At 40.2% G+C, this 25440-nt stretch overlaps 1 protein-coding gene across 12 annotated transcripts in view; it reads left to right on the forward strand.

Annotated features, from left to right (window-relative positions):
• Nucleotides 1-25440, forward strand: part of BABAM2 (BRISC and BRCA1 A complex member 2) — a 493307-nt gene that overhangs the window by 316733 nt on the left and 151134 nt on the right. For 6 of the 12 annotated variants that reach the window (XM_071076430.1, XM_071076429.1, XM_071076433.1 and 3 more), the window contains one exon: nucleotides 9983-10039. The exons of the other annotated variants lie outside the window; for them this stretch is intronic. In XM_071076430.1, the coding sequence (XP_070932531.1) occupies nucleotides 9983-10039 (57 nt within the window). The remainder of the gene's footprint in view (nucleotides 1-9982; nucleotides 10040-25440) is intronic. 12 annotated transcript variants of the gene reach the window in all.

Genomic DNA, 25440 nt, shown 5'->3' on the forward strand with positions numbered 1-25440 from the left:
TGTGCAGAGCCAGCTTTCCAACAGATTCCCTTAACAGGAAAGATGCATAACTGGGAAATTGCATAAACCAGCCAGACGTCTTCAGGGAATTATGGGTAGGCAGTTTTCTTTTTAAGTGGCTTATAAAGCATTTGAAGAATGCCATTGTGGAGCAGAGAGCACATGCCCAACCATTGCCTTTTTTTGGGAAGTTGGCACATTCTCGTTTTGAGTTGCCTGTACCCCCGCGCTTCACTGTGGCTCCTAGGGTTCCTGGGGGGCTCCAGGAGTCTAGGTGCTTGGGTCAACCAGTGACTCACTCAGAGCTTGAGCCAGTTTCCGGTCAGATGACTGCGGGGAATGGGAATGGGGATGGGAGCAAAAGTTGGGTTGGGAGTAGGTAGAAAGTAGAAATTAGAGATAGGCCTTCAAGGAAATTCCAGTTTGCTTTCCCCATTTTCAGAGTCTCTGGTTTGGCTCAAACTCCCAAAGTGTCTCAAAGAGCCTTCTTCCTTTTATTCTGGAGCTACTTAGAACCCAAACTCTTCCACTTTTCAAGCAAGGTTTAGCCAGAGCTGCCTAGCAGACCTGTCCAGCATCTTACCCTGAAACCCCTTGGGCAATGCTGAGGCCCTGCATTCCTAATACAAAAGGGAGCACAAATGGGTGGGTGTGTCCTTTTTGGCACTTGTTCCCCTCCACTTTGCTCTTTTGCGGTCAAAAAGTCTTGCACAGCAGTTACTTAATGCCAAGCTGGCCCAGCTGCAGCTAATTTAATCACTCATATGTTGAGTGAGGTACTATTTTCATTTTGCAGCTGGGGTAAACTGAGGGCTGAGATCTTTATTTTATTTAGCAACAGAAATGGACTCTGATAGATATAGGATGAAACATTTGGACATCCTTTTGTTTGTTTTCCATTTGAAACATAATTCACTATATTATACACTGCTTCCTGTGCCCTAAATTAGTATAAATTTAAATTTTAGCTACTGCAACCTTCTCTTCAAACCAACTACTGATTCCTAGAATAAATACTAGTGATTTCAAATGAAACCTTTTAAATGTATGGGCAAGCAGCAAGGAGTTGTAATTGTTTAAACAAAAATTATTTAGAAACTTGAAATACCGTATTTTGTCTTTTTTAAAATACCAGTGGGTGTTTAGGCCCACGTAAAGAGAGTACATCTCTGGGCCCTGAGGCGCACGCCTCACACCTGGACGGTAAAGACAAAGAGCACCTGAAACGTACACGGCTTTCTGCAGGATGCTTTTGAGAAACCAGAACTTAAGTAACGGTTAAAGTAAAGACTCCAAAGTCAGACAGACCTGGATTTGAATCCAGCCTCCAATACTGAGTAGCTGGGTATTCTCTTAGCCTCCTTTTTGTCACCTTTTACCCAGGCATGAGGATAGCGTCTACTTCACAGTTGTGAGGATGAATTGAGTTAAAACATGTGTAATGAGACTAGTGTCTGGCATGCACTACTCTATGGAGTCAGCGCCCAGTGAACGATAGCTGTTCCTAGCTCGGCCAGCCCTGCACAGGGCTTCTTCCTAAGTGCTGTTATGCACATTACCTTATTTCATTTCCCTAACAACCAGCCAGGTAATCCTCTTCCTCGCACAGCTAGAGCAGTGTTAGTTGAACATTTGAATTTTTAAGCATCTTGACTGAATATGACACTGCATTGGTGACATTTTGATAGCTGTCACTGCATGGTTTAGTTCCAGCATCTTTCAGCACATTCAGAAGCATCAACCTTTACATGTTGGGGCTTCTCCAACAGCAATTATAGCCACAAGTGGAGAAAAGCTATACATGTTCTCATAAAATATCATCGAGATTTGTGTCATAGGCCTCTAGTGACAAAGACATGTTTAACTGCTAGATGTCAGCTTTTTTTCCCCTTTCAGATAAAATTAAACTGTGGAGTTACCATTTAATCCACAAGTGTAAGAATAAATTGGTTTTTTAGTCCCAATTCTGTAGAAAATCAAAACTGGTACCAAATATTTTTATTTATAAACATTTTTATTGTGGGTGTAGACATATCTGTGTGTAGACAGATAGAAGGAGGTGCCCCCTGAAAAAAGATGGTGGTGTCATCTTTTGTGGCCAACCTGGTGAAATCCTGACTCCTCCCAGATGCCTCCCAGCCGGCAGCCACCCTGCTTCCCCCGTGACCTTCTTCTGAGTGTGAAGCTCTGGGTGCCAGTGCTTCTTCCAGCCAAGTCAGCAGGTGGGCCAGGATCAGCTTGAGAATTAGTTTTGTTAACAGCCCCAACTGGCCACTCTCAGAATAATTCTGTTAAATGTGACCTCTTGTATTATGTGGAGTAAGTCAGTAGCTGGCTATTAGGGAGACTTTAGAGACCCAGAGAGCTTCATGCCTAAGGGGAGAAAAAGAACATTTTTCTCATCTTGAGGCAGGTCACAGAAAATGCACACATGGTGCTGGGGACAAAGGTCTAGGAGAGAAGCAAAAGTCAGTCACCCCCGCCAGATATTTAATAGAATGTCAGAGTTAGACATGAATGCCATAAGAATAACGGAAAACTGAGAGCAGTGGGTCTTAGGAAGAGAAAAGGGAGTAAATCGGATGATAAAGCAAGAGAAGTTGTGAACCCAGCCAGAAAGAAAGATAAGGACGAGGCAGTCTGTCCCCATCTTAACACAATGCACTCCTAAGGGTGAGACTTGTGTAAGATCGGCTAGGCTGACGGAGCTGGGTCAGAGGCCTCAGAATTGGACTCTCATGGCCCAAGGCTCTAAGGTAACGTGATCTAGCATCATGGAGATGAGAACTGAGGCCATCCACCCCTTGTGGGTGTTTCCCTCAGGGCACTGCCCATTGCAGATTGCTAGATCATTTCCATCTGCCTTCATCTCTAGGCCCACTGCTATGCACCTCTACTCAGTTGGGGAGATAGAAACTATCAGGTGGTACTGAAAACTGAAGATGAATTTTCTCATGGAGTTCTCTTCTTAGAAACTCCTAGACTCAGTGACTGATTGCAAAAGGCACATCTGGCACAAGAAAACAGACTCCTTCAAGTTGTTGCACTTAATATCTTGATACCAAGGATCATAGGGATGGAAAGACAGTGCTAATCCCCATAAACGTGTGGTGTCTGGTCACTTGCGTGCATTCCGTGCAGTCAGTAAAATACAGTGTCGATGGAACCCAGTGCAGGTGGAGCAGGGCAGTTCCACATGTGCAATTGGTATTTGCTCTTCTTCCCTTCAGTGTGTTTTTTGTTGTGTCAAACACAACCGAGTGAGAGTTGCCCTTGCACCCCTACATGGAGTTAGAGGAGTGCATCCTGGCCTGGAATAGGTCTTTTTCTGGGCCACTCTGTGGGCTGTCTGAGCAGTGGAAGCATAAATATAAACCTCGGGCACATAAGGACACACACAGGCCGCAGAGCCTGTCAAGGGCTCTGTCATGTTCCGAGTGAACAGATGTTTATCCCACAACATTTTTTTTTCCCTTCTTGGAGTTTGTCCAATGCATTAAAAAAAAAAAAACTAAACTGTTTACACTAATTATTCCCTTTTGCTGCCTTTGCTTGTTTTGTTTTGCTCTTTTCTTTTTCCCATACATTAAGAGCTATTCGTGTGAGGAAATTCTGCCCAGCTGCTTTCTGGAACAGATACTTCCATAGCTTAAACCAGGAACCCTTTGTTCTTGGATCTGAGTGGAGCTCAGATTGCCTTGTCACATGTATCTTGGCGCTTCTTCCCTGAAGTTTATAGGCTTTTTAAAATCCATTTCCTTTTTACCCCAGAGATAATCAGCTTCCATAACTTTTCTTAAAGTAAATAACTCCAGATCCCTTCATGGTTTCAGATTTTCCTGTATGCTTCAGTCAGGATTTTATTCAGCAATCATTTATTAAGTACATTCTTAAGTTTGGTGAGTACCATACCTCTGTACTAGGTATCAAAAGAGAAATTAAACCGTTTCCTCTTTTATTGGTTTGTTCATGTTTTCACTTATTTTTTCATTTCCTTCATTCAAGAAATATTTGTTTAGCTCCTACTGTGTCCCAGGTACGGCTCTGGGTGCAGAGGAATCAGTGATAAGCAAAAACAGACATTGTCTTTGCCTTCAAGGAATTGCCAGTGTACTGTGAGAGAAAGACGTAAAGAATTAATTGCAATTCAGGGTGATACATACTATAATAGTAGGGTGTTCAAGTTTCTTTGAGGAATGGGAAGGGTGTAATTGGCTCTGCCTCAGGCATCAAAAATAACTTTACAGATTACTGGACATGTGAGAGTATTCTACACAGAGAGAACAGCATATACAAAGGTGAGGTATAAAGTATGGTTGTAAAATGATCATTGGTTCGAGGAGCTTGATATCTGAATGCAAAAACAGCAGATGCAAGAGGTGAAGCTGGAAAAGTAAGTTGAGTAGGCAAGTTGTTAAGGTCATTTTGCATGCCAGGTTTAAAAATCTGGAGTATGTCTTAGAAGAGAAAATGGTGGGGGAAGGGGCACTTTTTGTTTTTTTGTTTTTGTTTGTTTGTTTGTTTGTTTGTTTGTTTTGAGACAGAGCCTTGTTCTGTCACCCAGGCTGGAGTGCAGTGGTATGATATTGTCTCACTGCAACCTCCACCTCCTGGGTTCAAGGGATTCTCCTGCCTCAGCCTCCTGAGTAGCTGGGATTACAGGCGTGTGCCACCACACCCAGCTAATGTTTGTATTTTTAGTGGAGATGGGGTTTTGCCGTGTTGGCCAGACTGGTCTTGAACTCCTGGCCTCAGAGTGATCCACCCACCTCAGCCTCCCATAATGCTGTGATTACAGGCATGAGCCACTGCGCCCGGCCACACTGAAGGCTTTTAAGCAGAGAAAATGCTTTGGAAGTAAAGTTTGCTCAAAATTCATATGTTGAAGCCTTAACCCCCTAGTACCTCAGAATATAACTATATTTGGAGATAAAGCCTTTAAGATGTAATTAGATTAGAATGAGGTCATCAGAATGGGCCCTAACCCAATATGACCAATGTCCTTATAATAAGAGGAAATTAGGACACAGATACACACAGGGGGAAGACACAGGGAGAAAACAACCACCTACAAACCAAGCAGATCTCAAGAGAATCCAGCCCTGCTAACTCCTTATACTTCCAGCCTCTACAGTTTCGAGAAAAATCAATTTCTGTGGTTGAAGCCATCCAGTCTATAGTACTTCGTTACGGCAGCCCTAGGAGGGGAGTACACTGAGGTTTAAGTTTTGTAAAGATAACTAGAGTCCATGGAGGGTGCTGGCTTGGAGAGAAGAGTAACTTGAAGTAGGAGGAGCTGCGGTAGGAGAATAGGAGCTGCAGAGGTCTAGGTCATGATAATAAGGTTGAATGACCAAAAACTACTCTAGCGAGTTATCCTATTAACCAAAATAGTGAATACCACGGGAAGGACACATTTTGGGGGAGTAGGGGGAGGGGTGGATGCCAAACTAGTAAATCTGGATTTGGACCGCTTCACTTTGGTATGTGCCCTAGATGGCTGCATCAAAATGAATTTTCTTACCTTCTGGCCTTTGATTGGGTTCAGCAGCTAGAGATTGGAGAGTGGAAGGAGAGTGAGGAGGGATATTTCTCCTATCCCTGGCTTCTTCCCTTCTTTGCACTGGTGTGGCTGTGTTTGCAGTCTTCTACCTATGGCCACAACTCCATTGGGAGCCCCGCTCCTGACACTACAGTTATCTTTGGTTTGGTCCCAGTGATAAGGAACGCCTTTCCTTTGTTGCCGGCCCTAGGGTGCTTCTCTATGTCTTTTTGATTTCCCTAAACCCTGTTTACAACCTCATAACGAATGCCTTCATCAGACTTGCTTCTATCTCCCTTTTCAGTGTGCCATCTGTTTCTTGCCAGGACCCTGATGAGTTTTAAATGCCTACTGGACATCCAGGGGGAGATATCCAAGAAACAGTTAGAAATTTAGGATTAGGGGCTTGGAAAGAGGTTGAGACTGGATATAGCTTTAGTATTAACATGTTGGTGGGTGTGGAAACCATGAGTTGCCGATACTATAGTGTGAAAAGAGGTTCTTGGTTGGAATGCTGGAGAAGATAAACTTTTCAGGAATTGACAGTTTTCTGCAGCTAATAGAATCTTACTTATGCACGTGTTCTTCATTCTGATTGTGTGACTGATTCCATACGAATCATTTGGACTGAATGATTGCACTGTCACTAGTTATATAGATAGGTACTGAAGTTTGCCTTTGTCTTCAAGAAGGGACTTGGTAACCAATGAGTAGTGAAGCAATTTCAGAGAAAATTTGTAAGTAGCATAATCAAGGAAAACATTTTTAAGCATCCGTAAGGATTTCATAAATGTATTTATTTCTGAATCTGTATTTAATAACAGGTTATTTTTAAATAATGCAGTTTACACTGGGAGCAGTGGCTCACGCCTGTAATCCCAGCACTTTGGGAGGCCAAGGCAGGAGGATCACCTGAGGTCAGGAGTTCCAGACCAGCCTGGCCAACATGGTGAAACCCCGTCTCTACTAAAATTACAAAAATTAGCCAGGCGTTGTGGCGGGTGCCTGTAATTCCAGCTACTAGGGAGTCTGAGGCAGGAAAATCGCTTGAACCCAGAACCCAAGTTGCAGTGAGTCGAGATCATGCCACTGCACTCCAGCCTGGGCGACAGAGCGAGACTCCGTCTCAATAAAAAATAAAAATAAATAAATAACGCGGTTTGCTAAGTCTGTTTGATAGGCAACACTTTGATGGCTAAGATTTGGTTACTCTATATATTCTAAAATAGTTAACCTATATTACCTATAAAATTGAGAGAATCATGATGTTCAGATGCTAAGTGTTTTTCCTGCACTGTCTCATTTAATCTGTATTTCTACTCCTATAAGGTGAATACCATTAATATCTTCCTCATTACTGATGAAGGAACAGAGGCTTAGAGAAGTTAATAATTTTCTCAAGACCACACAGCTAGTAAATGTCAGAGCCAAGTTCTATTTATCTGAATAAGAGAGTTTTTGCTAATACCTGAAAAGACTTTCTTGGATCTCACCCAAGGGCTTTTTTGTTACAGAGGAACTGAAGGAGCCCAGTGGAAAGCACTTCCAACTAAAAGGTGTTCCCATGGTCTAGACTTAGAAGCTGCCTTTAACAAGGGTCCACCAGCACACAGTGGAACCATTTTATTATAAAGGGCCAGAATTGCCTGTGTCGAATGCATAAAATATATTCTTTTTATTCTTTGGCTAGTATAAAAGTTATATCCGTTGTCCAAACTGAATAATTCAGCCAGGATCTGATTTTCTTGGAAGGCTGTCTCTCATAGGCTCACGTACTGTAATCAGAGAACATTTGGCACTTTCGAAAGCCGTAGCCTACTTCTTCTGGAGGTCTGTGTGTGGCATGGTGTGACATCATAGGAGCTTGCCCGGTCTGCTTTGTATGGGCTGTGATCACTCCTAGTGGCTATGAATTTTTTCCTTTCATTTATGCTAAATTCTCCTCCCTTTTGAGGTTTGAAAGGCGAGGGGCATATAAAAAGGAAGTGGTTATGGCCCAAGGTCCTTTATTACCTTTTTTGTCCAATGCGTTGTTGACAGCAGTTTGCTTATCATTCTTAGAGGGCCAAAAGCTTCATTCTGATCAGGTTGCTAATCGCTGAAACGTCTATTTTAAATGGATTTGAAGGCCCTGCCTAAAAGTTGAAAGATTTCAAGTCAGACTTGAAAACATCAGGAAGATTAATTAGTGTTTTCACAGTTTTTTTCCCTTCATGTTCCATCTAGGCACAGATCCAGTAACTTCCCCAAGGTGCAGATAGTTAGTCTCACCCCTGCTCCCCAATTAATTAATTCAACCCAACTTCCAGAAAGATAGCAACACTGTAGGTAAGGGCTGAGTCCTGCTACTTATTCCCTCATTGGCCACCTGTGCCCTCTTCTCCTGTGAGCAGCTTCTGAGCAAGCTGAGGGAAGACTTAGCTTAGCTCCAATACGTCTGATCCCACTACTCGTGTTAAAGACTTGGTTAACTGTATTCTATTATGGGCTTATTTAAAACTTTATCTCCTTCAAACTCCAGTAAGGATTGTGGGTCAGTTTGTAAAAGAGCTCTTCTGAACCACACCATGGAGATTTATTTCAAGCTGTGGTAACATAGTAAGCCTGAAATGTACTACTTTAATTATTGTAAATGTCTTTGGTTAAGAGGAAAACAATCACTTTTATTTTTAAAGACATTTTTGTTTTACTCTAAGTAGTGCCAATATTGGTGGCAATGTTTAGCCATTCTGGAAGATAATTTAACAATATGTGTTAAAAACCTTTAATACTTACATCCCTGTTGCTCTAGGATTTCAGTATATTATTGTAGTTCTAATCTGAGTGGAGTGTTTTTACCTGACAAGCATTTATTCCCCTATTTTTATGTTCTTTGTGACCTCTTAAAAGAGGCAATATAAATATCCAGGCCGGGGGGCGGGGGGGGGGGGTGGCTCACACCTGTAATCCTAGTACTTTGGGCAGCTGAGGTGGGAGGATCACTTGAGCCCAGGAGTTGAGACCAGCCTGGGCAACATAACAAGGCTTATCTGTACTAAAACAAACAAAAACAATAGCTAGGCATAGTGGGGTGTGCCTGTAGTCCCTGGGAGGCTGAGGTGGGAGGATCACTTGAGTCCAAGAGGTCAAGTCTGCTGTGAGCTGTGATCATACCAATATACTCCAGCTTGGGTGACCAATGTACTCCAGCTTGGGTGACAAAGCAAGACTCTGTCTCAAAAAAAAAAAAAAAAAAAGGTCAGTAATAAGGGATTAGATAAGTATATTACAGTATAGCAGCATAACAGAATCCTGTTAGTCACTGGAAAAAAACAAAACAAAACAAAAACCATAGCCTGGGATCATATTTATAATACAGGGCATTCCAGAAGTCCCAGTACAGTTTTAAGCTTTAATCACTTCAGAAATATAAATGCTTTAAACTTTCAAAAAACATTTATTTGAAAGTTTATTTAAATTTCTTTAAGATTTATTTCAGTTCGTGAATTTTGGACAATAAATTTTTAATTTTTTTGTTTCAGTTAACGTGTCAGATTAAAAGAAAAAACTAAAATTAAAATTTGAAATTTTTAAAATAATGTGTTTTATAATCTTAATCACAAACTTTATAAAACAAAAGATAAGTGAGGGTGATAATTTATTAAAACAGACTTTAAAAACAATATGTACAGCTTGATTCTGATTATATAAATAATATATACATGCATGTGCTGGAAATTAAAAAGGAAATCTGTATAGCAAAATTAATAGTGGTTTTCTCTGGAGTGGTATGATTATGTATTGTTTTAATTTTTCTCTTTGCTTTCTCTATTTTTCAAGTTTTCTGTAATGAATGTCTACTAATTTCTATTTAGAAAAATGTCATTTAAATGCTTTAAAAAATAGAGCCAATATTTAGACTTACTCTGAGTCAAAGTATCACAATTAGTGTATATAAAAAGCTAGGAATATTAACTTCATCTACCAATTGCCATTAAAGTAATTAATTTAGCTATTAATACTGAAAATAAAGAACAATTAAATGTAAGAAATATTTCCTCCTAAAATAGCTAAAAGCTATGCTCCATATCTTTATGTTTGATTGATAGTATCACATTTTTAAGAAGTTATTTTTAGATGTTTATGAACTATAAGAGAATCATATAAAAGGAATAGCTGTAGAGGGAGATTAGAGGGCTTTTTGTTGTTATTATTTTGTATTTTGTCATTCTAAGAGATTAAACAAAGATTCATGAGTAGAAGCTAGAGTGGAAAAGAATTTAACTTTGCAAGAAATTCATTTCTCCCTTACATCTTATAACATTTTTTAAAGTAGAGAAAAATCAAATAGGATAAAAGGACTACAGATTTTTAAAAAATATGTTTAAGTAAAGAGCATGGTATAAAAGGATATATGATTCAGAGTATATTTCCTCCAATTCCAGTCCCCTTGTCTTCCAGCTCCCCTTCCCAGAGGCAGTCAGTTATGTATGCATGTCCTTCCATGAATATACAAAGGTATGTGAACATATCCTTTCTGTCATGTGGATGGTAGCATGCTGTACATACTATGTTGCAGTCTGCCTTTTAAAATATATATATATATGTATCTTGGAGATTGTACCATATCAATGCATATGGATTCACTAGTTCATTATAACAGTTGTTTAATCATCCTTACTGATGAACCTATGAGTTTACTTTCTGTCTTACTACAACTAATGATAAATATCTTTGTACATACATTGAGGACTACTGTTCTAACAGTTGCGTCTGTCAAATGATGAAAGATGATGATGGGATTCTCACATCCCGATAATACTTGATAGCTTTCAAAGCACTTCCCATATGTTTTTTGTTTTGGAATGATCTACCTTCAGGAATGGTTAGTGACCCACTACTGGAGGTGATCAACCATTGTGTGCATTTACAAGGTTGCTATGGAGAGAGGATCAGTCCCTGAATGGTGCCTTCTGGCTAGGCAGTGGAGGGGAGGTGCTGTCCTTTCTTACTTTCCTATCTAGTAGATCTTCCCATAATAAAGGCTTTTTTTTTTTTTTTTTTGAGACGGAGTCTGGCTCTGTCGCGCAGGCTGGAGTGCAGTGGCCAGATCTCAGCTCACTGCAAGCTCCGCCTCCCGGGTTTACGCCATTCTCCTGCCTCAGCCCCCCGAGTAGCTGGGACTACAGGCGCCCGCCACCTCGCCCGGATAGTTTTTTGTATTTTTTTTAGTAGAGATGGGGTTTCACCGTGTTAGCCAGGATGGTCTTGATCTCCTGACCTCGTAATCCGCCCGTCTTGGCCTCCCAAAGTGCTGGGATTACAGGCTTGAGCCACCGCGCCCCGCCAATAAAGGTATTTTTTAAGCAGCCTGTTTTCTTACTATCTTGAAGACATGGGAAAGGAGGGAAATCCATTGTGTTCTGATTGTTTTCCATGTTTAGTGCTTTATGCCTGTTTTTAATTGGACTTTCGTGGTTGAGATTTTCATTTACACCTTGCATGAAGTACCTTCCAACTCTATATTAATTAATAAATTATGTCATGCATATGTGGGCTGGCTCTCCTAGGTATGTGTAGCACCTAGAACATTTTTAGTGATTGTTAAGAGGCATGTCAGTGAAGTTTATAGATTAAAACCTTTTGTTCTTCAGATTTTAAAATTAATTTCATTTTCTTCCCCTCAGCTTAGAAACAATGGCTACTCAATTTCTTTGTATGTATAATTTTAGAACAAAGGACTTTCTTAATATGTTGTATGCTATTCAGAGTTTAGTTCAGGGATGTGATTGAAAGGGAATGGAAGCCAGAGGAACTCAGGAAATGGAACCCTGCTAAACATTACCTGTGCCTTCTGTGTTTTGTTTTGTTTGAAGTGTGTGTGTGTGTGTGTGTGTATGTATAATCCAGCATACTATCCTTAATAGAATTGATCATTCCTTTCTGGATCTGTAGCATCATCAGATGTGTGCATTCATTTAGGACTTTGAAGAACATCATCTGCAATAATATACATAGTTTTGTCCCCCCTATGTTTAATTGTTCCATATTCACTGTGTTAATTTTTCTCATCAAAACAACAAAGACAGGTTCTTAGGAGCGTTTGGAGGATCTCCTCTGAAGGGTTACAGAGCAAGAAAGATGTATGTGTGTTTCATGGCCCTCTACCCACCCCATGTGGCCCTAGTACATCCCATCCTGCATGTATCTACTTTCCTGTCCTGTGTCTGTGGCTTCTTCAGACAGGAGGCACACTACACAGTGACTGGGTCGGAAGTCCAGGGCTGCAGGACTCTGCCCAGGCATGTCTGTTTTCCCCAAAGTATCCTAGAGCTGCACTTTCTATCAACTTATGTTTCCCTGTGAAGAAAACCTTGTCTCAGCGAGGTGTGGCTGTTCTCAGAGTACTGTGTGTATATGCACGTGGGTGGGTGTGGGTGTGCATATATGTGTAATGCGGATGAACGAGTGTTCCTGTACCCTCTTGTTGAGTAGAAGAAAAAAATCAAGTTCAAAGTGTCAGAGAATTCCAAATATGCTTTCTGGGAGTTTACAGTGTAAAGCAGCTTTAAAAGTCTGTAACCTTGTGTATTAGTCAGCTCAGGCTGCCATAACAAAATGCCATAGACTGAGTGGCTTAAACAATAGAAATGGATTTCTCACAGTTCTAGAGGCTGAGAAATCCAAAATCACTGTGCCAGCCTGGTTGGTTTCTGGTGCAGCCTCTCTTCCTGGCTTGCAGATGGCAGCCTTCTCGCCCTGTCCACTTATGGCAGAGAAAGTTTATGAACTGTCTGGTTTCAACACTAGTCTCATTGAACCAGGGACCTATCCTCATAACATTATCTAATGCTAATTACATCCCAGAGGTACCATCTCTAAATATTATCACATTGAGGATTAGGGTTTTAACATTTGAATTTGAAGGTGACACAAACATTCCTTTCATAACACCTCCCTTGAGTTAGCCTTGTGGGGGTTGCCCTGCTACAGATTAGCATTTACTTCTGATAAGACTCTAATTCACTTTTGGCAAAAACTGACTAACCACATATAAATAAGTGATTTTATTTACCTTTTCCCCCATTTAGTACATACAATTTACCATGTAGTCCAAGTTTTTAGGCCTCACAAGACTTCAGCTCAGGACCAGGTAGGCTGCCAGCTCCCCCATATCCAAACAGCACTGGGAGAGAGAAGGGAGGGAATTATTTAAATGAGAATCATGGGATGTCCTGCGGTTCAGAGCACTGGAAGGTGTACTAGCAGTCATTAAAAAGCAACTGCAGTGACCCAGCTTAGTGCCAGTAATCTGGCTCCTAGGCCGTTGAGTGCAGCAGGGAGCAAGACTTCAGGATCACACTGCGTGTGGCTTTAATGTGCACAGACTGACTTTATGCTGGGACCACAGCATCCCTGATCTTTCCTTGCTGTTTTTAGACTTTTAATTCAGCTTAGATCTAGATGTTGGATTGACATGATATTGTCCTTTCTGTTTGATTTATCAATTCATCGTTTGATAGTATACTGTCAAGAAATCAGTGACAGCTCTGTATTGCCAGTGAAAAGTCCTGACATCTTAAAGCATTCGATACTACAGGTTGGTACATGACCTTTGCGTTTTCAAACCTTGGATATAATCCATGAGGAAACAAAAAATAAAGACAAGATTGAGAAATAGGATTTATAAGAGTTGAGAGAATTAGCAGGATGAAGGGCAAGATAAAGATTAACCATACATTCCCTAAATATATACAGGTATTCAGGTGAAAAACCAAAAAAAAAAAGTTATTGAGGGATGAGATCCCTTGCTTTTGACTAGAATGGTACCTTCTAGCCAATTTGAGCTAGTTTATCTGTCTGTGAAGCACATTTCTCTGAATAGTTTTAATTTTCCTCTTAGGCTTCATAACAAAATCATAAATGTAGCTTTCTGTAGGACTGTGTTCTAAACCTTTGGGAAGGCCATTCGTTCACTAATTAAACAAAGGTGATACAGCAGTGAACAGAGCAGACAAAAATACCTGTCCTCGTGGAGATTCCATTCTTATGGAGGCGGGCAATATATATATATACATATATACATATATATATGTATATATATGAAAGAAATATGGTGAAAAATAAAGCAAGGCTTCAAGAGGGCTGACTAGACGCATCCGGCACTTGCCTCCTCCACAAAGAGGAACCAAAATAGCAAGTAGATAATCACACTTTGAATAGAGAATCTAAGAGAGAACACTGGGATTCAACAGAAAAGTGGCAGGAAACACCCAAGGCAAGGAAGGAGAGGGAAGTACAGCCGGGATCAGCTAGAAGCCCTGAGAGGCTCCTTAGTGTGGGGAAAGGGGAAGAGATCCCCTGGGGTCCACATTTCCACCACAGACTCCTGCAATCCTAGCCATGGGAGAGCCTCTTGACCCTCGGGGGCTGTCAGACTAACATGGGGAGCTGCCTTGAGACCATGCTAGGGAGTTGCTCCAAGGAGGGAACTCACACTGGGTCCCACACGCATCCCCTGAGTCCTAAGCAACTGTAGCATGGTACGATTTTGAGAGCCCAGCCACCACCAGACGGCATCCTTTCCTAGGGCCTAACAGCACCTGCATCTCCACATCTCTCAAGCCCCACTGACATCCCTCTGCATCTACCTGGAGGGCTACTGTGGTGGATGCCCCAGCGCTACAGCACACAGTATCCTGTATCCCAGGAAACAGGCAGTGCAGTGTACCAGGGAGATCTGCCTCAGGACAAAGGAAGCCAAAATGCATGCTTCCTAGAGCCTAAAACCTGCCTGCCTAAAGCTATTGCCACTAACAGCAACCCCCATCCCAACTAGCAGCAGAGCTGTAGTGCAATTGCATGTGCCCTGAGGACTGGCTTTTCCCACTACTGCCGCGGCTGCTGCCACAGCTGCCACCATTAGGAACCGAAACTCATGCTCCCCAGAGCCTGAGAGCTACTTACCTGCGCCTGCTGCTACTGACAGCAACTCTGTCCACCGCCTGCAGGGCTGCAGAGCACTTGCACACACCCTGAGGACAGGCTTTCCCTGCTTATAATCACCACTGCCGTCACCACCCGAGCACTCCACATGGGGGCCTGAGGATCGCCCCACCTTGCGCACCATAGCCTGCACCCATGCCCACCACAGGAGGTCCTGAGTACAAGCCCAACCAGCCTGGCACTGCTACACCCTCCCAATACCTAAGCATGCCTTCCAGTGTCTTAGGGATTATCCCACCCTGTCCCCACTGACAGCATTTGTGCATCCCTGCCAGGGACCTGAAGATGGCCCACACAGCTTGCTGCCACCATCACAGCCAGCACCCACCTGCATGTGCTACCTAGAGGCCTGGGGTTGGACCACCCAGCTTGTTGTAGCCACTGCTAACACAAATGTATGCCACTTGGGAGCCTCAGAGTTGTCCCACCACTGCTGTAGCCATCATCCATGCTATGCATGCTGCCTAAGAGTGTGAGATTTTGTCCACACTCCAGCCTACCACTGCCACTGCTGGCACCTGAGCAAGCCACCTGGAAACCCAAGAATTGGCCCACTTGGTCTCATTAACACCAGTGCTCTCATACACTGCCCACGGGCCCAAGGATAGGTACCCTTGGCCCACTGCTGCCGGAAGACTGGCTCATTTTGTGTTCCCATCCCCAACAAAACCTCATCACAGCCTCTACTAACAACTGCAGCCTAAGCCACTGAGAAGATCACAAATACCACTGACACTGTTTACGGCTGAAGAAATCATACAGACACTACACCACTGCATGCACCCAGAATCGAAGTTAAAGTTTTCTGACCGACTAACACCATACATACATCTTCAGGGAAAAGTCTTCCCTTACGAAAGTCAATCCAAAAAATTAGAAGTGAGTTTTGCACCAAATGTGCAGATATCAACGTAAAGACACATGAAATGTGAAAAAGCAAGGAAATATGACACCTCTAAGGGAGTACAATAATTCTCCAGCAACAGATATTAATGGAAAAGAAATTTATGAAATGCCAGAAAAATCTAAAAATAATGATACTAAAGAAGCTCACTGGCCAGGTGTGGTGACTCATGCCTGTAATCCTAGCACTTTGGGAGGCTGAAGTGAGTGGATCACCTGAGGTCAGGAGTTTGAAGCCAGCCTGGCCAACATGGGAAAACTTTATCTCTACTAAAAATACAAAAATTAGCTGAGCATGGTGGCGCACACCTGTAGTCCCAGCTGCTTGGGAGACTGAGGCTTAAGAATCACTTGAACCCGGAAGGCCGAGGTTGCATTGAGCTGTGATGGCGCCACTGCACTCCAGCCTGGGCAACACAGTGAAACTTCATCTCTTAAAAAAAAAAAAAAAAAAAAAACTCACTGAGATACACGAGAACACAGTTAAACCATACAAAGAAATCAGAAAAACAATTCAGGATGTGAATGTGAAATTTATCAAAGAGACAGATATCCTAAAAAAGAACCAAATGGAAATCCTGAAACAGAAGAATTTAATGAATGAAATAAAATATTTATTCATGAGCTTCAACAGTAGACTAGATCAAGCAGAAGAAAAAAATTCAAAACTTGAAGATAGCTCTTTTGAAATAACCCAGTCAGAACAAAAGAAGGAGAAGGAGAAGGAGAAGGAGAAGAAGGAGAAGAGATTTTAAAAAATGAACAAAGTGTATATGACATATGGGACACCATAAAGTGACTAATTCAAATTTTGAGTGTTCCAGAAGGTGAAGAAAAGCCCAAAAGGCATAGAAAAGCCTGTTTAATGAAATAATAGCTGAAATCTTTCTAAGTATAGCAAGAAATTTAGACATTCAGATAACAAGAAGTTCAGAGATTCTCAAATAGATAAAATCCAAAAAGGTTCTTCCCCACAGCACATTATAGTCAAACTATCAAAAGTCAAAGACAGAAAATTCTACAAACAGCAAGAGAAAAGTGTCTAGTCACATATAAGGAAACCCCCATCAGACTAACAAGAGATTTCTCAGCAGAAACTTTACACGCCAGAAGGAAATGGCCTATTCAAAGTACTAAAAGAAAAAGAAAAAAAAAGAAAACTGTCAGCCAAGTATACTATGCTCAGCAAAGTTATCTTTCACAAATGAAGGAGACATAAAGTCTCTCCTAGACAAGCAGAAACTGAGGAAATTCATCACCATTTGTCCAACCCTACAATAAATGCTTACCAGGGCTCTACACCTGGAAGTGAAAGGACAATATCTATCATCATGAAAACACCCAAAAGTGTAAAACTCACTGGTAAAACAAACACACAAATGAGGAAGAGAAAGGACTCAAGTGTTACCACTACAGAAAATCACCAAACTGCAATGATAAACAATAATAGAGAAAGAAACAAAGGATATACAAAACAGCCAGAAAATAATTTAACAAAATGACAGGAATAAGTCCTCTCATATCAATAATAATCTTAAATGTAAGTGGATTAAATTTTCCACTGAAAAGATACAGACTGGCTGAATGACCCAATTATGTGCTGCCTAAAAAAACTCACTTCACCTGTAAAGACATATATAGACTGAAAATAAAGGAATGGAAAAAGATATTCCACACAAATGAAAGCCAATAGCAAGCAAGCAGGAGTGCTTATCTTAATATCAGATAAAACAGACTTTAAGTGAGAAACAGGAAGAAGAGATAAATGAGGTCATTAAATAATAATAAAAGGATCAATTCCACAAGTGAATATTATAATTCTAAATATATATGCACCCAACACTGGAGCACCCAGAGTTATAAAGCAAATAGTACTAGATCTAAAGGGAGAGAGAGACTCCAATGCAGTAATAGTTGGAGACTTCAACATCCCACTCTCAGGATTAGACATATTATCTAGACAGAAATTAACAAAGACATATTGAATTTAAACTGCCCTTTAGACCAAATGGACCTAACAGACATCTACGGTATATTCTACCCGACAGCTGCAGAAAATACACACATTCTTCTCATCAGCACATGGAACATTCTCCAGGATAGACCATATGTTAAGTCACAAAACAAGTCTCAACAAATTTCTAAAAATTGAAATTATACGAAGTATCATCTCAGACTATAGTGGAATAAAACTAGAAATCAAAAACAAGAAGAACTTAAGAAACTGTACAAATGCATGGAAATTAAATAACATGCTCCTGAACAACCAGTGAGTCAAGGAAGAAATTAAGAAGGAAATCACAAAATTTCTTGAAACAAATAAAAATCAAAACATAGCATACCACAACCTATGAGATACAGCAAAAGCAGTGCTAAGAGGAAAGTGTATAGCAATAAATGCTTACATCAAAAAGTAGAAAGATTTCAAATAAACAATCTAATGATGTACCTCAAAGAACTAGAAATGCAAGAACAAACCAGACCAAAATTAGTAGAAGGAAAGAGATAATAAAGAACTAAATAAAAAAAGAGGCTACAAAAATACAAAGGATCAGTAAAACAAAGGTTTTTTTTTTCTTAAAGATGAACAACAGCAAAAAAAAAAAAAAAAAGAACATTACAACTGATACCATAGAAATACAAAAGATCATCAATTCTATTATGAGCAACTATACACTAATACACTGGAAAACCTAGAGGAAACAGGTAAATTCCTGGACACATACATACCTACCAGGACTGAATCAGGAAAAAACAGAAAACCTGAACAGATGAATAATGAACAACAAGATTCATAATAAAAACTCTCCCAACAAAGAACTTTAGGACAGGATAGCTTTACTGCCAAATTCTACCAAACTTATAAAGGAGAAATAACATTACTTCTTCTCAAACTATTCCAAGAAACTGAAGAGGAAGCAATTCCCCCTAACTCATTCTATGAGGCCAGCATTACCCTGATACCAAAACCAGAGAAGAATATAACAAAAAAAGGAAATGGCAAGCCAATGATGAACACAGGCATGAAAATCACCAACATAACACTAGCAAATCAAACCCAACAGCACATCAAAAAAGATAATATACCATGATTAAGTGGGATTTATCCCAGATGTGCAAGGATGGTTCAACATACACAAATCAATAGATACAATATAGCCATCATCAGAATGAAGGACAATAGCCATATCATCCTCTAAATAGATGCAGAAAAAGCATTTGATAAAACTCGACATTCCTTGATGATAAAAATCTCAACCAACCAGACACTGCAAGAACATATCTTAATATTATAAAGGCCATATATGACCCATAGCTAATATCTTACCGAATGGGGAAAAGCTGAAAGCCTTTCCTTTAAGAACTAGAACAAGACAAGGATGCATACTTTCCCCAGTCCTAGTCAACATGGTACTGGAAGTCCTAGCCAGAGCAGTCAGTCAAGAGAAAGAAATAAAGGCATAAAATTCAGAAAAGAGGATGTCAAATTGTCCCTCTTTGCAGATAATATGACCTTATATCTAGAAAAATCTAAAGACTCCACCAAAAAATCTTAGATATGGTAAACAAATTCAGTAACATTGCAGAATGCAAAATCAACATACAAAATAAAGTGTTTCTATACACCAATAATGAAGTAGCTGAGGAAAAGAATAAGAAGGCAGTCTCATTTATAATCACTTCAAAAATATACCTAGGAATAAATTTAAACAAGGAGGTGAAAGACCTCTACAATGAAAACTACAAAACATTGATGAAAGAAATTGAAGAGGATACAAGCAAACTGAAAAACAGCCTACACTCATGAATCAGAAGAATTAATATTGTTAAAATGACTATACTACTCAAAGCAATCCAGAGATTCAATGTAATCTGTATCAAAATACCAATGTCATTTTTCACAGAATTAGAAAAAACTATCCTAAAATTCATGTGGAACCAAAAACTAGTCTGAATAACCAAAGGAATCCTGAGCAAAAAGAACAAAGCTGAAGGCATCACACTACCTAACTGCAAAATCTATTACAAGACTATAGTAATCAAAACAGCATGGTATTGGTATAAAACAGACACATAGACCAATGGAACAATATAAAGAACCTAGAATTAAATCCTTGTATCTACAGCCAACTGGTTTTTGACAAAGCCACCAAGAATATACATTGCAGAAAGGACATTCTCTTCAATAAATGGTGCATAGTAAACTGGATCTCCATATGCCATGGAATGAAACTAGACCCCTATCTCTTGTCACATACAAAAATCAACTCAAAATGGATTGAAGACTAAACAAAAGACCTGAAGCTATAAAACTACTAGAAGAAAACATAGAGAAAACACTACAGGGCATTGGTTTAGGCAAAGATTTTAACTCTATGACCTCAAAAGCACAGGCAACAAAAACAAAAATAGACAAATGAGACTATATTAAATAAATAAGCTTCTGCACAACAGAGGAAACATATCAACAGAGTAAAGAGACAATCTGTTGAATGGAAGAAAACATTTACAAACTATTCTTCTGACAAAGGACTAATATCCAAAATATACAAGGAACTCAAACAACAGCAAAAAGAAAAAAAAATCACATTAAAAAGTGGGCAAAGACATGAATGTACATTTTTCAGAAGAAGATATACAAATTGTCAACAGGTATACAAAAAATACTCAATGTTACTAATCATCAGGAAAATGAAAATCGAAGCTACAATGAGATAGCATCTTATCCCAGGTAGGATGGCAATTACTAAAAAGACAAAAAGTAACAGATGTCTGGTGAAGATGCAGAGAAAAGGGAACCCTTATGCACTGTCGGTAGGAATGTAAATTAGTACAGCCATTATGGAAAACAGTATGGAGGCTTCTTGCAAAACTGGAAACAGAACTTCCACATGATCCAGCAGTCCTACTACTGGGTATTTATCCAAAGGAAAGGAGATAAGTATATCAAAGAGATACTTGTACCCCCATATTTATTGCAGCAGAAAAAACAATTGCAGTACTATTTACAGTAACAAAGATATAGAATCAACCTAAGTGTCTGTCAAAGGATGACTGGATGGAGAACATGTGGTATATATACACAATAGAATAATACTTGGCCATAAAAAAAAGTGAAATTCTGTCATATGCAGCAGCATGGAACTGCAGGTCACTGTGTTAAGTGAAACAGGCTAGGCACAGAAAGACAAATATCACATGTTCTCACTTATATGTGGGAGCTAAAAAAGTTAATCTCATGGAGGTAGAGAGTAGAATAATGGGTACAAACATATAGTTAGAAGGAATAAATTCTAATGTTTGATAGCAGAGAAGGGTACTCTTGTTAACAATGTATTGTATATTTCAAAATACCTAGAAGAAAAGACTTAAAATGTCCCAGTACATATAAATGATAAATACTCAAGATGGTAGATACCCTAAATACCCTGATTTTGATCACTACACATTCTGTGCTTGTAACAAAATATTACATATACCCCATTTAAAAAGTACAGATTTGGGTTGGTGCAAAAGTAATTGCAGTTTTTGTCATTACTTTCAATGGCAAAAACTGAAATTACTTCTGCACCAACCTAATTGTATGCACCAATAAAAAAATTTTTTTTAAAAGAAAAAAGAAAACAGGGAAGAGAGGGAGTAGGGGTTGGGGTGGGAGTGCAGGATGAGGTAGCTATTTTGGAAAGGATGGCAAGGGAAAAGCTTCACTGAGAAAGTGACATTTGAGCAGAAGGAGGTGTCAGAGTGAGCCATGAGGATTTCTGGGGGCAGAGTTCTCCAGGGCAGAGAATCTGTGAGCACAAAGGCCTGGGGTGGGAGCTTACTGAGAGTGATCAAGGATCAGCATCCCAGTGTGGCTGGAGTGGAGTGAAGCGGGGAGGTGTCCATGGAGCCAGGGAGAAAGATGAGGTAGCAATAGTGCTGATCATGTAGGGCCTTACGGGCCACTCTAAGGACATTGGCTCATACTCTGAGAGACTCACTGGAGTATCTTAAGCAGGCTCAAGGAGATTGTCCCCAGGAATCTCTCTATTTGGGGAAGAGGGTGTGCAGGGATGTGTCAGAGCTGATGATCTCCCACTCAGGGACAGGAGTTCTTCTGCAAGAAGATATTGCAGAGTCTGTATAGAAACATTTCCAAGATACCAAAAAGAGTTGGGAGATTATGTTACATTTTGGTAGAGTCACTCTCCTGGGATTTCACTGTTTCTGCTGAAACGTATCACACACAGAATCATAGCTGCACAGTGCTGTGATGAAACATGAGTAGGGTACCTCCACTCCCCATACAGGTTGGAAACTGTGGAATAGAGACATACTCCCGTGTTCAGAGTCACACGGCCTAGATAGTGGCAGTGGTAGGACTACAATTATGGCAGGTCAGTGCTAGAAAGGCTTTAGAGTGTCTGTATGTCATTCAGGGTTCCCAGCCTTGAGAAGAGGACCTGCTATGCAGTTACTGCAGACTGCAAATTCATATGTATGCCAACTGTTTTTTGTAGACTAAATAAATAACATCTAACATCTGTGTACCATTACTTTAAAAGCGAATGTTGACTCTGCTGTGATTAATAAATTGGAAGTTTATTTTCAACTGTTACTGCATCCAAAGTATCTTTTTGTCATTATATTTTCTCACTGCACAGATTCTTAAAGTATATCTGCTGTTGTTTGATCAGTCTGAGAGAGGTTTTGATGTGTCAAGTGTCCCTCGTGCTTGAAAAGATTGGGAAGCACACATCTAGTCCAACCCTTCCACTTACTTTACGGGATAGGAGACCAAAGTCCATGGGGGTTCCCTTACTGACTTAGGGTTGGGAACATTGTCAGTAACAAAGTAGGGACCAGATCCTGATTCTTTAGGACCCAAAAGTGAGTGCTTCGTTTTTTTTCTTGAGTATATCATATTAATGGTTCCCATTAATCCAGAACATCCCTATGAATTAGAAAAATTCACAAAATATGGCCAGGCCTGGTGGCTCACACCTGTAATCCCAGCACTTTGGGAGGCCGAGTGGGGTGGATCACCTGAGGTCAGAAGTTTGAGACCAGCCTAGCCAATTTGGTGAAACCCCACCTCTACTGAAAATACAAAAAAATTAGCTGGGCATGATGGCGGGTACCTGTAATCCCAGCTACTTGGGAGGCTGAGGCAGGAGAATCGCTTGAACCTGGGAGGCAGAGGTTGCAGTGAGCTGAGATCATGCCATTGCACTCCAGCCTGGGCAATAGAACAAGACTCTGTCTCCAAAAAAAAATTTACAAAATATATTTCTTCCCTCAATGTAAATGAAGGTCATGTAATAGTGAGGCCTGAAGTAAGCAAGCAGTAGCTGCCCAGTGGGACGGATGATGGTGCCTGGGCTTACTTTACAAAAGAACATTCTCCAGCTCAGCCACTTTATCATAGACCCCATCACTGGTTCAGACAGCATCCAAACAGGCTCAGCAGGTGTTTGCTCCGTTAGAATTCTTACATAGATTTCGCAGACACACTGTCAAACAAGCCACACAGAATTTTATGTTACTTTTGGATTGAAGATCACACACACACACACACACACACACACACACACACACTGATTTGTTTGTGAGAGCTGAGGGCAGACGCCAACATCTGTTAGCCAAATGGTGGTATACAACATGCATGTCCTGTTTGTGTTTGTGTATGTGCTTTTCCTTTCCATAGTTGTTTTTTATTTGCTTTGGGTGGACTTAGCATCAGGGAGTCAGAGTGTTGTTATTTGCTCGTAGAGACACACACAACTCTTTTCTTCATGCTCTTATTCACACAAAACTAACTCCTAGTTTGTTGAACAATGAAAGTTTGCATTTGGGCATAGGAGATAAGTACGCACTTGCTCACATGGATCAGTAACACTTTGACTATTGTTAGCCTCCTTTTGTAAATAAAATAAATCTCTGGTTTACCGTGAAAACTTTAACTACAGATCCAGGACCATTGTGGCTTCAAGAACTAGGACTGCCTCCTATTGTTCAATTTTCCAGATGCATGTCTGTCTTTGTCTCTGTCTCTCTCTGTCTCTGTGTCTCTCTCTCCCTCCCTCCCTCCCTTTCTCTCTCTCTCTCTGTCTCTGTCTCTCTCTCCCCAGGTAGTTTTAAAACTCATGAAACAATTAGTGTGTTTTGCCTTATGTATAGGAACTATTTAATGTTAAATGAATCATTAGATAAAGTGCGTATACTACTTCATGAGATGGCTTTAATTAAGTAACTTATTTTCTTAAAACTTTATCTCGATAATGTTTTTCTTGGTTTATAATGAAATGGAAAAGATTTGTGCCTTGACTATCCTGAAACTTTTATGTTACAAGTTTATTGAAGCTGAAAAGAATAAGTAAGGCTATTTAAACTATGCTGACTATAACCCATTTATATTGAGAAGTAAGCCTTTGAAGAGGTTAAAAATAGCATAAAGACAGGTACATAAGATGCTTGTCAGCTAAAAAGACCCACCCAATTTAAAGTAACATTAATATATTAAAACCCCACTTCTTATCTGAGCTTATTTATAGCAGAACAAAACTCCAGAGATAAATTCATCTGCCTGCAGACAGCCATACACCTGAACTCCAGGTGGATGTTTGTGTTTGGGTCTGTTTCTAGGTGGAATGATCTCATGTTCTCCCTTACCGCAGAATTGTGCAACACTGATACACACCTGTGTTTTGATCTTTAAAATCTGTCGTGGTAACATCTCAAGTAATTTTAAATAACTTCGTGGATGATCCAGATTGCACGTCTGCCAGAAACATCCTTGGGCACAGTTTTGGAGCTGACTTGGATTCCTGCAATACTAAACTTGAGTCATATTGAAAATATACTAGGCCTTGGGTTCTGTTCCTTTCACTAAGACTTTTATCTGGATGCATTTTTTTTGTATAAGTAATCCCCTGGGTCAGCATCAGTGCACGAGGTCTTAGTTATCATTAAAGGAGAGTGAGATGAACTATTTAGAAAATAAAGCAAGTTACCTGGATCACCACATTTCTGTCATTGCACAAATATTTGGAGAATTTTTTTTTTTGCTCCTTTTTTTGAATTGCAGAAATTTATGAAAATTAGAGATATTTTTTAATCTTCTTGTGCCATGAGACTCCATCAGGCTGTCTAAAAAGACCACTGGTAGGCTAAGGATCACTTGAGCCCAGGAATTTGTGCTCTTTTAAATATATCTTTTTCATAAACATTGTTTTAAAATGTGCCAGTTTAAAATGCCTGCTAAAAGAGTTGGTCTTACCTGTAAGATCACTGATTTCTTTCTTTAAAAGCTAGTGGATACCCAACTTGTAAAGTACCAAAGTAGGATTTAGTGTGGGAATGGCTAAAGAGGAATGAAGGAGAGTTGAAGACATGACTTCCTCATTTCAAAACACAGTGACTCATGAATGCAAATTAATGCATTTCTGTTATGTTTGCAGATTCATGGTTAATTCCGACGTTAGCTTAACCACCGTATTTTCAGGGCATGATGTTGATGTGGTAAAATTTTTTCTAATGTATTTATTTTATTCTAAGTATTATGGGTAATATCAAAAATATGTAAAAGGTAGAACAGTGTAATGAACCTTAGATACCCATCCTCCCCCTTCTGTCTATGGTTAGCCCTGTACCCCACTCACTTCACAGTCCCAGTTCCCTCACTGGATTGTTTCAAAGCAAATTCACAAGTACGTGGTAAGAATTTTTTGTCTTTATGGGAACATTTCAGAGGATGTTACACTTGAGAGGGTATCACCCACATGGAGAGCAAAAGAAAGATGAGAAGTACATTCTAAAGAAGGCTGGGCGTGGTGGCTCACCCCTATAATCCCAGCACTTTAGAAGGCTGAGGCAGGAGCATTGCTTGAGCCCAGGAGTTCAGGCGACAAAGTGAAACCCTGTCTCAAAAAAGAGGCAGAGACAAAGAGAGGGGAGAAAGAGAGAGTGTGTGAGAGAGAGGGAAAGGAAAAGGAAAGAAAGAAGGAGAAAATGGAGAAGAGAAGCGA

Source organism: Macaca nemestrina, chromosome 13 (genome assembly GCF_043159975.1).
Source record: "Macaca nemestrina isolate mMacNem1 chromosome 13, mMacNem.hap1, whole genome shotgun sequence".
NCBI lineage: Eukaryota > Metazoa > Chordata > Mammalia > Primates > Cercopithecidae > Macaca > Macaca nemestrina.